General features: G+C 39.8%; 1 protein-coding gene across 4 annotated transcripts in view; it reads left to right on the top strand.

The window, feature by feature from the left end:
• Positions 1–12,991, top strand: part of PDE7A (phosphodiesterase 7A) — a 182,348-nt gene that overhangs the window by 137,984 nt on the left and 31,373 nt on the right. For all 4 annotated transcript variants that reach the window (XM_089685335.1, XM_089685336.1, XM_089685337.1 and 1 more), the window contains 3 exons: positions 6,428–6,579; positions 8,067–8,130; positions 11,373–11,468. In XM_089685335.1, coding sequence (XP_089541461.1) covers positions 6,428–6,579; positions 8,067–8,130; positions 11,373–11,468 — 312 coding nt within the window. The remainder of the gene's footprint in view (positions 1–6,427; positions 6,580–8,066; positions 8,131–11,372; positions 11,469–12,991) is intronic.

The following is a 12,991-nucleotide window of genomic DNA, read 5'->3' as shown; positions in this document are numbered from 1 at the left end:
AGACTGGTTCCTTCAGCACTGAGGTGTTTGTTACTAGGCAGCTTTATAAATCTTGAAAAGAGGTTTACATTTACATAAATTATCATCCTGGAGCCAAATTGCGACTGAAAACATGGCAAAGCTGAAGCAATCTGAACAGGAGTTTGGTAATGTAAATTAACTTTTCAGGGCTTCCAAAAGTGACCAGCTTTCCCCCTGCACATACACTATATTGCCAAAAGTATTGGGGAATGCCTCCAAATTATTGGATTCAGGTATTCCAATCATCTCCATGGTCACAGGTATATAAAATCAAGCACCTAGGCATGCAAAATACTACTACAAACATTTGTGAAAGAATGGGTCGCTCTCAGGAGGAGGAGGATTCCATAGCAGAGCAGCTGCATCCAAGCCTTACATCACCATGTGCAATGCAAAGCGTCGAATGCAGTGTTGTAAAGCACGCCGCCACTGGACTCTAGAGCAGTGGAGACGTATTCGCTGCAGTGTCAAATCGCACTTCTCTGTCTAGCAATCCCATGGATGTGTCTGGGTTTGGCGGTCGCCAGGAGAACGGTACTTGGCTGACTGCATTGTGCAAAGTGTAAAGTTTGGTGGAGGGGGGATTATGGTGTGAGGTTGTTTTTCAGGGGTTGGGCTTGGCCCCTTAGTTCCAGTGAAGGTAAATCTTTAAGGCGTCAGCATACCAAGACATTTTGGACAATTTCATTCTCCTAACTTTGTGGGAACAGTTTGGGGATGGCCCCTTCCTGTTCCAACATGACTGCGCACCAGTGCACAAAGCAAGGTCCATAAATAAATAGGTGAATGAGTATGGGGTGGAGGAACTTGACTGGCCTGCACAGAGTTCTGACCTCTACCCAATAGAACACCTTTGGGATGAATTAGATCAAGACTGTGAACCAGGCCTTCTCATCCGACATCAGTGCCTAAGCTCACAAATGCGCTTCTGGCAGAATGGTTAAACATTCCCATAGACACACTCCTAAACCTTGTGGACAGCCTTCCCAGAAGAGTTGAAGCTGTTATAGCTGCAAAGGGTGGGCCAACTCAATATCGAACCCTACAGACCAAGGCTGGGATGCCATTAAAGTTCATGTACACGTACAGGCAGGCATCCCAATACTTTTGGCAATATAGTGTATATGCTCCAAGTATTTGTTACCCCTAGTAGCCGATATAGGATTTGGTATTGGCTGAAATTCTGGAGACTGGAATTGAACCAGCATGTGGAGTGTTAGGGGACCTATGACCTCTAGAAACATTAGGTTTGAGCACAGTAATGTTCCAAGCTTTATTGACTGTCCGCATTGCAGGGGTGAGAGGCGGATAGGAGGCCCGCAATCCTCAGTAAAGGATTTTGCGTAATATTTCATAGGAGCCTGAGAATGCTGCCTTCAGTACCACTGAGGCATTTGCATCATCTGAGATTAGCCAGTTATGGACACGGGTGAGCATAGCTGCTAAATAATAAGTGTATAGATCCAGACATGCCAGTCTGCCCTGCATCCAAGTCCTACATAGTAACTTTCTACCAAAAGGGGCCGGGTGGGATTGCCATAGAAAAGTTGAGACAAAGTCAAACTGTAGAATGAAAGTTCTTGGGATCCAGACGGGGGAGTGTCGTAAAAAATATAATAACCCTGGGGGAATTTTCATTTGGAATATATTAATGAGTCCAAAGGGAGATGGAGGTAAATGGGCCCAAGCTTTTAGCTTCTGTTTACACCTCTGCAATGCTGTCTGACGGCTATATATAAAAAAAAAACATTGCTGGCAATTAAAAAAAAAAGTGAAAAAAAACGGTGTTGCAGTCCCCCCCCATCTATACTTGAGTCTGGTATGAATTTTAAGGGGAACCCCACACCAAATGTTTTTTTTTTAAAAAGCGTTCCTCCCCCCTGAACCATACCATGCCGTATGTCCTCAACATGGGGGATGCAAGGGGGTTCCCCCCAAAGCACCTTGTCCCCATGTTGATGAGGACAAGGGCCTCTCTCCACAACCCTGGCCGGTGGTTGTGGGGGTCTGCAGGCAGGGGCTTATCGGAATCTGTAAGTCCCCTTTTACGCATTCACAAAAAAAGTGTAAAAAGTATATAAAAACACAACACAAGTTTTTGACAAGTCATTTATTAGATTAAAAAAAAAGTCCCCCCAAGTGTAGATCCATCGTCAATCACGTGCCTGCCGCCACTGCCGACCCCGAAAAAGGGAAACCCCCCCCATCTGGTCCCAACAAAGGCTCCCACCATCCTGTAGCTCTGCCGTCTGACAGCTCTTAAATAACGAAAGGGCGGGGCCATCTGGTGACTTCATCTGGAGATCCCGCCCCACTGTGACATCACCGACACGTGATTTCCGTTAATGCATTCCTTGCATAGAAAACAAAGTTTTCTATTTCTCAGTCATCTCCCTTCCTTGTGTGAAGGGTTAGAGAGGGGAGAGTAGATTCAGCACTGTGCACTGCTGCATCTCTTTTCCCCTCTCCTCCTCTTCACACAGGGATTTGAACAGCAGCAGAAGCCATTAACTTCTGCTGCTGTCAATCACGTGCAGTAAGGAGGAAGTGGGGGTAGGACTAAGTACCGCTGTGTGTGTCTATGGAGCACTGCTGCATAGACGCATAGCTAATAGCTAGCTATGGGGACACATGAAGAAGAGCCAAGATCGCCGCCAGGAGACCCAAGAAGAGGAAGATCAGGGAAACTTTGTGCAATACCACTGCACAGAGCAGGTGAGTATAACATGTTTATTTATTTTAATAAACAAAAAAAAATTTAGTAACTCTTTAATACAAGTATATGGTGCAACATACACATATGAGGAACATGAAATGTTTGGGTAACATATATTTTAACCCTAACAGTCAAAATCCTTACCAATGCAAAAAAAATGTGCTTATGTACAATAACAGAAGTATTTATAATAACTATAAGGTGCTGCTAGTGTCATTAAATTAAGACATAATTACCCCATACCATCCACAAGCAGGGTAGACCTGGGAACTAATGTAGTGAACAAATCCTAAGGTGAGGATACCACCATAGAGAAACCTTTGGGAGAGGATTATCATTTTGATTGAAGTGTGACCATCATCTTATCTATGTCTGGGACTGTTACATAGATTGGCTCACATTTATCCTTTGGACATCGTGGGGTTGATTTACTAAAACTGAAGAGCTCAAAATCGGGTACAGCTCTGCACTGAAACCAGTAAATGTCCAGGTTTTTTGTCAAAGCTTAATTGAACAAGCTTAACCCCCCTGGCGGTATTCCCGAGTGTAGCTCGGAGTAAAGTTTCAGTATCACAAGTGGTAACCCCGAGCTACACTCGGGCTTACCATGCGGCGCTGCTCCGGGATCCCTCGATCTGTTACCTTGTCCTGCGCTCCCGCGATGTCCCTCCTGCAGTGTCCCCGGCAATGTCCTCCGGCGGATGCCGGCATTTGTTATCTGGGTTCCGTCCCCTGCAAGCGTCAGGATGTACGGGGGACGGAAAGGCGGGAAATTTGAAAATGACAAAAAATGACATTCACTAAATACACTAAAATCGCATAGCAAAACATTACTGTATCAAACCATTTCACATACATTTTGTCCCCAGTGCTTTGTCCTGTGCCCTGCCTGCATTTTTACTGTTCTTTCTGCCTGGAAACTGAGAAATGTCCATGGCGTCCAAAAAACGTCCCTTTAGGTCAAAAGCGGTTTTAGACCAGCTAGAGAACAGCGATAGTAAATCAGAACCACTTTCAGAACTGAGTGATAATGATTCGTGGGCAAATTCGTCATCAGACACTGAAAACGATTTTGCGATTTTGCTCAGTGATGTGCGAAGTTGGCGCTCAATTTCAAATTTCAGTGTTTTTGGTTTGATTATATTATTGAATTAAATTTATTATTATTATATTATTATTTTTTTATGATTTATTAAATTATAATTTATGATTTCGTGTTTCAAATTGTAACATACCCGGGATGTTTACTAGACTCTTGTTCGGACAGATTTCAGTGAGTTATTCCTAACAACTACAGGCCTACAATAAAAAAATACATATTTCCATGCAAAAAAATGTACCGCTTTCAGCACAGAAATATGGACATAATCAGACCGCTAGGGAGGTTAAAGTGTTACTAAACACAGGACCCTGAATTCACTCTATCTGGTCTCCCACAGTACACACTGCATGGAAATGCAATTATTTTAGTAAATATAAACTGCTAAATACCTTTGCTTATCAGCAGTTAGAGCAGTCTTGTGACTTCTATCAGTGTTCAGCAGAGCACTGGTTAAAGTGCTTGTAGGGGGAGTTTTCTTTCTGCTCTAGGAGGATGCAGAACCCCTGACCTCTGTCTGGACATTGCTGATTGGACCTGTGCTGATCACATGCATTCTCCCAAGAAAAAAAAAAAAAAACCTCTCTAGCAATACACACCAAACTGAGCATGTGCAGAGTGATTCCACACCATATGTCTTATCAGGAAATAAGAGTAACACTAGAAGAAGGGGAGGATCAGAGAAGTCAGGATCAAACCGTCTTATTACACAATGCAGAGGATTAACCCCTTAGGTTCCACAGTGAGTATAACCTGCATGCTTTACTGCATATACAGACTGCGTATACTGTTGTGGGTTTAGTAACACTTTAAGTTAGAAGCTAATTGGCTACCATGCTCAGCTGCACCAGTTTTTGCACACTCTAGTTTTAATACTTCAACCTCCGTGGATTTTGTTTATATTATTTTTTTTGCAACTGTAGCACTTTGGGATCTTGGGACACTGGACTTTTTGTCAATTCAGCACTTTGATAGGTGAAATATACAACACCACAGAATATGCTAATGTTACCGTATTAAGAATCTGGTTTTTGACATTTAATGTACTTTAATTTAATGACACAAATTGTTATGAGGTTACTAGCAGCACCTTATACTTATGTTTTTGTACTGTATATACAGTAAGCATCACTTTGATTGCATTGGGATAGATTTTGACTTTTAGGGTTAAAGCGGAGCTCCACCCAAAAGGTGAATTTCCTCTTTAAACCTTTGTCGCCCACCCCCCATTAAGGATTGGCACCTTTGGGGAGCGGGTACCCGAATTTGACAGGTACCCGCATTTTACAGGTACCCGCTCCCACTTCCTCTGCGATCGCTTATGCGATCGGAAGCGGAAGTTGTCCACGTGACAGGTCCCAGAAGACTACGGGGCCATTCACAAAGTGCAGCGCTTCTCGCACATGCGCAGTGGGCTCCTGGCTGTGAAGCTGTCACACTGAAGATGCCGGCGCCAGGGAAAAAAGACGGCCGGTGAAAACAGCGGACATGAGGACTGCTGGACCGAGGGACAGGTAAGTGGCTGTATTTTACAAGTCAGCAGCTACAGTTTTTGTAGCTGCTGACTTTTATTTTATTTTTTTTCAGGTGGAACTCCACTTTACTGTATTGAATATTACAGAAATAGCACTGTAGATATATATTTTTTTCATTTTTCAATATATTTTAGATGCAGCTGCAGCAGGTGTTTAGGGTTAGTTTATAAGGTTAGAATTTTTCATTATAATTGTTACATACATTTAGCTTCTGCGTAATTTTGCCATGTTAACCATATAATTGTTCCGATTGGTAAGCCTTATAAATAAGTGACTGACACAGTTCATGCTGGCCCTAACAACCAAGAATGGCAGCTCTGGTATCAGTAACAAATCCATCTCTTCTCTAGTGGCATTGGTAAACAGCAGGGGGTACATCTATTCAACCACGTGGCTTAAAAATGAATGGGAAGATTTGAAGAGGACCAAGTGCAATATACACTTGATCCCCTGTGGAGGATGATGTCATGGCTTTTTTTTTTTCCCGTGCTTGAGATTTCAGTGCAGCAGTGCACCCTTGGTTAGGGTTTATATACACTTGAGTAGAGAGTACAGTTTGCGGTAGATGCTTCTTTGAAAGATAACTCCAATTTCTAGATTCATGTTTAAGGATGGGTTGCACCTGTTTGTCTAAAAGGGTATTATTGTAATAAGAAGAAGACGCAGATAACAGTAATGCTGTGAATTGCCAATGAACTGTTCAACCTTTCACTTTAATTTTGTGCTACAAAAACAATTTAAAATTCTGTGTAAAGTTTAGGCCTCGATGATAGCTAAAGCTAGGTTCATACACTGCCTTTTTAAAAAAAAAAAAAAAACCAATAAAATGAGTGTTATATAGTTAGGAAGTTGGGAAACCAGCACATTACAACCAAAATAGCAAGTTATGTTTTTGTCAGATATGTGTTTTTTGTTCTGCTTAATTTTTTTTTTCAGAGGGATTGCATCTATGTCTTAGTTATTGCCTTTGAATAAGACAGTGGTAGGGCTTTAATAGCTAAAAGTCTTCTAATAAAAAGATGTATGCTTTAACCTTTCCTTGTTTTTAATCTGCAGCACATTCGGAAATTGAAATCTCCTTGTCGGCACGAAACATACGGCGTTTGTTAAGTTTTCAGCGGTACTTAAGGTCCTCTCGATTCTTCCGTGGTGTCACTCCACAGAATTCACTGTACATTTTGGATGATGATTACAATGGACAAGCCAAGGTTTGTATTTTGTAGTGGGGTTTTTTTTTTCCCTCTTTGTTGCTAAACATGCTATTTAAAAAAAAAAAATAATGCACAGCTGGCAGGGTGGATTTGATTTAAATCAATTTAAATCACTAGTCAGTAAGGCTTGATTTAAATCAGTTTTCTACATAAAGACTAATTCTTGCTGGTATAACTTTAATATGCAAGTAGATGAAGATTTTTAGAATAACAACTTTTCATATTCGTTTTTTTATCCCCAGTTTAAAAGGTTAATCATTCATATTTGGACAACTTTTCTGTTGTACTTTAGGAAGGAGAAAAATAATCATTACCTTAATAATAACAATTTAAATAGATTTATTCAACTGAAACAATAACATTACAGCATATGTTATTTGCATAAACAAACATCCATGTTTGTTAACTAATTTAGCTAAACAAAATATATATATTTTAAAAAACTTACTGTCACCCCCTTCCTCCTCACACTTAGTTTCACTTTCTTCTTGTGCAGATCTATTCCACTCCAAACAATCAGAAAAATATTGTTTCTATTCTATTCACTGAACTTCTTGAAATTTAGCACTGAAGGGGTTGATTCTGTATTCATAGGTTTGTAGAAGTTAGGATTAAGGTCTTTTTCTTAACTCTGTTCATGTTATAACATTTTTGCTGTGAAGAAGAGGCATGTGATCTCCGCTGAGTCAAATTCAGTTTTGAGAACTGCAAAAGTAAACCAAGCATCTGTGATAATATCTTGTAGGCAGAGAAACTGCCCAATAATCTTACAAAAACCTCTGGAAGAGCATGACATTGTGAATGGATTAATGGAATTTATTTACCAAAAAATTAAACATATACAGCCTTATTCTACATAATTAAAAAACTAATCTTTATTTATTTTTTTTTAATTATCGATTTTTATCCACCCTACAGCATATATAACCTTACAGGCACATCAAAATTCAATGTTTTTCTAAGCTGCTTTTTTTTTTAACCACCTGTGCCCTGAGGCCTTTTTCTCTCTAAAACCCCATTGAGCCCAAGTTCTTTAGCTGCCTTTAAGCTTTTTGAGCTCCAGTGTCCCCAGCCAGAGAATGTGGCTGGGAACACAAGAGGCCTGCATAGCTGGAAGTGTCGGATGTAATGATTCTTTAGACAGCTTTGTGATGCAACAGAATGAAGATAGCACGAATGTATGCCCTAACAGGTACGTATTACAAGGTCTATTTGTGTACAAACATTTTTTGTTTTTCTGTTTACTTTTTTTAGCATCAGGGATGTTTTCACAAATAATCAGATTTGAGTTTTCTTGTGTTCGATCAGTGAAAATGAATGCTGCTGAAACGGTATGGATTATTGCAATTGTATTTGTTGTCTTGCTATATAAACTCAGCAGCTCTGCAACAAGCAATCTGTAATTATAATCTGCATGTCATGAAACTACAGCAATAGGTTTTCTCACTTTCAAAGTAATTTTTATTTTTTTTATCTTTATTCAGTGCATGCTGGAAAAAGTCGGAAACTGGAATTTCGATATATTTCTTTTTGATAGGTTAACGAATGGTAAGAATATATTCATGTTTCTTAATTTAGGATTGTCATTTTTGTTAATTCTTGGACATACCAAGAAAGGCCTGAAAGGGTTTCTGTGGCAAAGCAAAATTCTTGCATGTGAGGTTTACCTGCTTCCATTAGATATTTTCCATTAATGTGTGCTTTGTGACAGAATACTTTAAAGGCATTTGCTCTTTTTAGTACAGTTAGGTCCACATATATAGGGACACAGGCACAATTTTAGTTTTTTTCAGGTATTTACCAAAACATATTCAAGCTATAGGTGTATAATGGATATGGGCTGAAAGTGCACACTCTCAAGTTTAATTTGAGGGTATGTACATCCAAATTGGAGGAAGGGTTTAAGAATTACAGCCATCCCCCCTTTTTCAAGGGACCAAATCTAATTGGACAATTGAATCAAAAGCTGTTTCATGGCCAGGTGTGGGCTACTCCTTCGTTATTTCTTCATCAGTTAAGCAGGTAAAAGGTCTGGAGTTGATTCTAAGTGTGGTATTTGCATTTGAAATCTATTGCTGTGAACCTTCATCATACGTTTAAAGGAGCTGTCCATGCAAGTGAAACAGGCCATTGTAAGGCTTCAAAAATTAAACAAATCCATCAGAGAGATAGCAGCAACATTAGGAGTGGCCAAATCAACAGTTTGGTACGTTCTGAGGAAAGAACGCACTGGTGAGCTCAACAACATAAAAAGGCATGGACGTCCACGGAATACAACAGTGGTGGATGATCGCAGGATCCTCTCTATGGTAAAGAAAAATCCATTCACAACATCCAGACAAGTGAAGGCCACTCTCCAGGAGGTGGGCGTATCATTGTCAAAGTCTACAATCAAGATTAGACTTTGCCAAAAAACATCTAAAAAAAAGCCAGACCAGTTCAGGAAAAGCATTCTTTGAACAGATGAAACTAAGATTAATCTGTACCAGAATGACGGGAAAAAAAAGTGCTTGCAACAGCTCATGCTGATCCAAAGCACACAACGTCATCTGTAAAACATGGTGGAGGCAGTGTGATGGCATGGGCATGCATGGCTTCCAGTGACTCTGGGTCATTGGTGTTTATTGATGATGTGACAGAAGACAGAAGTAGCCAGGTTAATTCTGCAGTGTTTAGAGATATACTGTCAGCCCAGATTCAGCTAAATGCAGCAAAGTTGACTGGATGGCACATCACAGTACAGATGGATCCAAAACACACTGCAAAAGCAACCCAGGAGCTTTTGAAGGAAAAAAAGTGGAATATTTTGCAATGGCCGGGTCAATCACCTGCTCTCAACCCAGTTGAGCATTCATTTCACTTGCTGAAGGCAAAAAGACCCACGAAGAAAGAACAACTGAAGACAGCTGCAATTAGAGCCTGGCAAAACATCAGAAAGGAGGTAACCCAGTCTTTGGTAATGACCATGGGCTCCAGACTTCAGGCAGTCATTGCCAGTAAAGGATTCTCAACAAGGTCCAAGGAGCAGGGCCCTCCTATCCCTCTTGTATTGAACTGTATTGTTGCTGTATTGTCTCCCTTTCTATTGTAAAGCGCTGAGCAAACTGTTGGCGCTATATAAATCCTGTTTAATAATAATAATAATAATAATAATAATAACAAAATATTAAAAATGAACATTTTATTTATAATTATATTCATTTGTCCAATTACTTTTGGTCCCTTGAAAAAAGGAGGATGGCTACTCTTAAGAGCTGTAATTCCTAAACCCTTCCTCCAATTTGGATGTACATACCCTCAAATTAAACCTGAGAGTGTGCAGTTTAAGCCCATATACATTATATAACTATAGCTTGAATATGCTTTGGTAAATACTTGAAAAAATCTAAAATTGTACCTGTGTCCAAATATATATGGACCTAACTGTACATGCCAAATGATTAAGGCAATGCTGCCTTAAATGAATGAAGTTTGAATGTTTTGGTAAATACCTGAAAAAAAAACTGCGTCCAAATATATATGGACCTAACTGTATATACACATGTATATACACATGAACTGACCATTAGATGTAGAGTAAATGGCCGTTATTTCAGCAGAGTAAACTGGTTCCCTTTTCCCCTTATCAGTGACGGAGATATGAGAATTGAGGATGGGAAGGAGGGAGTGTTGTACAAGTTAACAACACCCTAATTGTCCAAATTTTAATATAAATTTACCACCATAAATTGTCTTGTCATTAACTCTTTTGTTAAATGAAATGTGAGGCTGTCATTCCTAATTGTTCTGAAAATGCTTGTTGCCTAGATTACATGGCTTCATCACTTTCTGAGACACTGACCTGTGTATGCAGATAAGGAAATAGAGCCCCTAATTTCCGTTATTGCTCTCTAGCTCAGTGACTCGGTGGTTGCTGAAACCATTTGAATCAGAATGGTGCCGTCTTTTTAGTTATTTACAATGTTCAGAGCTTATTTCTTAAGTGTAAATTAAATTTGGCACGTTAGCTAGATCATGATGTTATGGTGCAACCTTTTACTGAAAAAAAAAATCTAATTTACTTTATAAATACTGATACTGCATAATAATTGGCCATGGAATGCCTATAATCTGGCTGCTTTCTGTTAAAAGATAACCTATCGAGATGGCAATGTAGCAAGGAGCAGCTTTAAATGGTTTTTGAAGATGCATGAATCAGGGCTGTCATCTTTACCTTGGCTTCATTACCTAGTAAATCAGTGACCTGAAACAAACATGTACCTGTCCTGCACCTAATATACACATGCTGGTACCAGGCCAGTGACACATCTTGACAGAAGGATAAGGATGACAATCCTGGAAGCATGCGGAAAAATCAGTTGGCAGTGTGTATTTTTTTTCTGACAGTTTCCTTGTAATGTAATGTTCCAGTGCACCATCAGATATAAAAGTCCTAGCTGTGGACACTGCAAACCAACATTCAGCATGGTCTGACCCTAAATGAATTTAATAAACCAGTTATTTTATCTAGTTCATGAAATATTGATTGTCTAAATGAACTTTTGCTGGTGGTTAGTATTCTCAAAATTGTATTACTTTGAAAAAGACTGGTATGAAATAAAATATTAGCTTCTACGTTTGTGGGATTCTCATAGATTGAGCCCCTCTGTCTCCTGGAAGATATCTCAAGAAATTATTAAGTCTGCTGTCCCTCCAGGCTTGACAATCCCATTTCTATCTAGAGCCCTGCAAGTCTTGTGTAAAGTTATGGGGATTTCAAGGAACCAACTCATGTGTGTATTTGATTTCAGGAAACAGTCTTGTCACCTTAACCTTTCATCTCTTGAATCATCATGGTCTAATCGATCACTTCCACTTAGACATGGTGAAACTGCGGAGATTTTTAGGTAAGACACAAGCCTCAAATTCAATATGTATTGGTGCTTTTAATTTTTTGATTAGAGAATCCTTTGTCTTTGTTCATTAAGGTTTTTTGTAGTTTTTACAATTTTAACATTGTTTAAAAGTGTTTTTCACCAGTAAACTGGAAAACATCTTTTTTTGTTCATTTCATAACAGTTAGAGAGTTGCCACTTACAAATCAGCCTTCCGTCTGGCCACTGTACATATATGGTCAGAAAGGAGTAGTGCCAATGTGAGTGGACACACCCCTATGTCCTTCCACATCAGACGCTTGTGTGTACTCTCTAGAGCAGTGGTTCTCAACCTGTGGGTCGCGACCCCTTTGGGGGTAGAACGACCCTTTCACAGGGGTCCCCTAAGACCATCAGAAAACACATATTTCCAATGTGTAAAGAGCAGCTACTGTGTAGAAAGCAGCTGCTGTGTTGAAAGCAGCTACTCTGTTAAAAGCAGCTACTGTGTTGAAAGCAGCAGTATTGGAGGTAAAACGACACTCATGAATTAGAATTTCTGGGTAAATAATTTTATGGTTGGGGGTCACCACAACATGAGGAACTGTATTAAAGGGTCACGGCATCAGGAAGGTTGAGAACCCCTGCTCTAGAGCACATAGCCACACAATCTGTGACCACTGTATCCACAGGACACAGTGAGTCACAGATCATTGTATTGGGCCGCTGTGAGTGGCCCTGGTACCATATGATCACTGTGACCAATCACAATTACAGTAACAAACAAAGTTGTCATTCTTGACACCTTATTTACTACTGTGTGATCTCTGTGGTTGTACCATGTGACCATGTACCATGTAGCTGTGACCAGTCACAGTAATAAACTAAAGCAGGGGTTAAAATTTCGAGTCCAGACCTACTAGCCGGTCACAAAACTTACTCTCTACCAGTTGCCCCACCCAACCTTGCCCAGGTCCACGCCCCCTTAAAGCTTATGAAATTAAATTTTTCTTTAGAATAAAGAGTCCAAAATATAAAACTGTACACAGTAATGTATATCCAAGCTCCCCATTATAGTGATATGACATGTATACAGCAATCATTACTGTATACATGTCATATCACTATAAAGGAGTACAGGGGAGCTGGAACATACATTACTGTATACATGTCATATCACTATAATGGAGTACAGGGGAGGTGGGATATACATTACTGTATACATGTCATATCACTATAATGGAGTACAGGGGAGCTGGGATATACATTACTGTATACACGTCCTATCACTATAATGGAGTACAGGGGAGCTGGGATATACATTACTGTATACTTGTCATATCCCTATAATGGAGTACAGGGGAGGTGGGATATACATTACTGTATACATGTCATATCACTATAATGGAGTACAGGGGAGCTGGGACATACATTACTGTATACATGTCATATCACTATAATGGAGTACAGGGGAGCTGGGGTATACATTACTGTATACATGTCATATCACTATAATGGAGTACAGGGGAGCTGGGATATACATTACTGTATACTTG

The sequence above is a fragment of the Staurois parvus genome, unplaced genomic scaffold (genome assembly GCF_062004578.1).
Source record: "Staurois parvus isolate SC_StPar_1 unplaced genomic scaffold, SC_StPar_1.0 ptg000371l, whole genome shotgun sequence".
Lineage (NCBI taxonomy): Eukaryota > Metazoa > Chordata > Amphibia > Anura > Ranidae > Staurois > Staurois parvus.
Note: the sequence above shows the minus strand (reverse complement) of the source record. Positions and strands in the feature narration are given on the sequence as shown.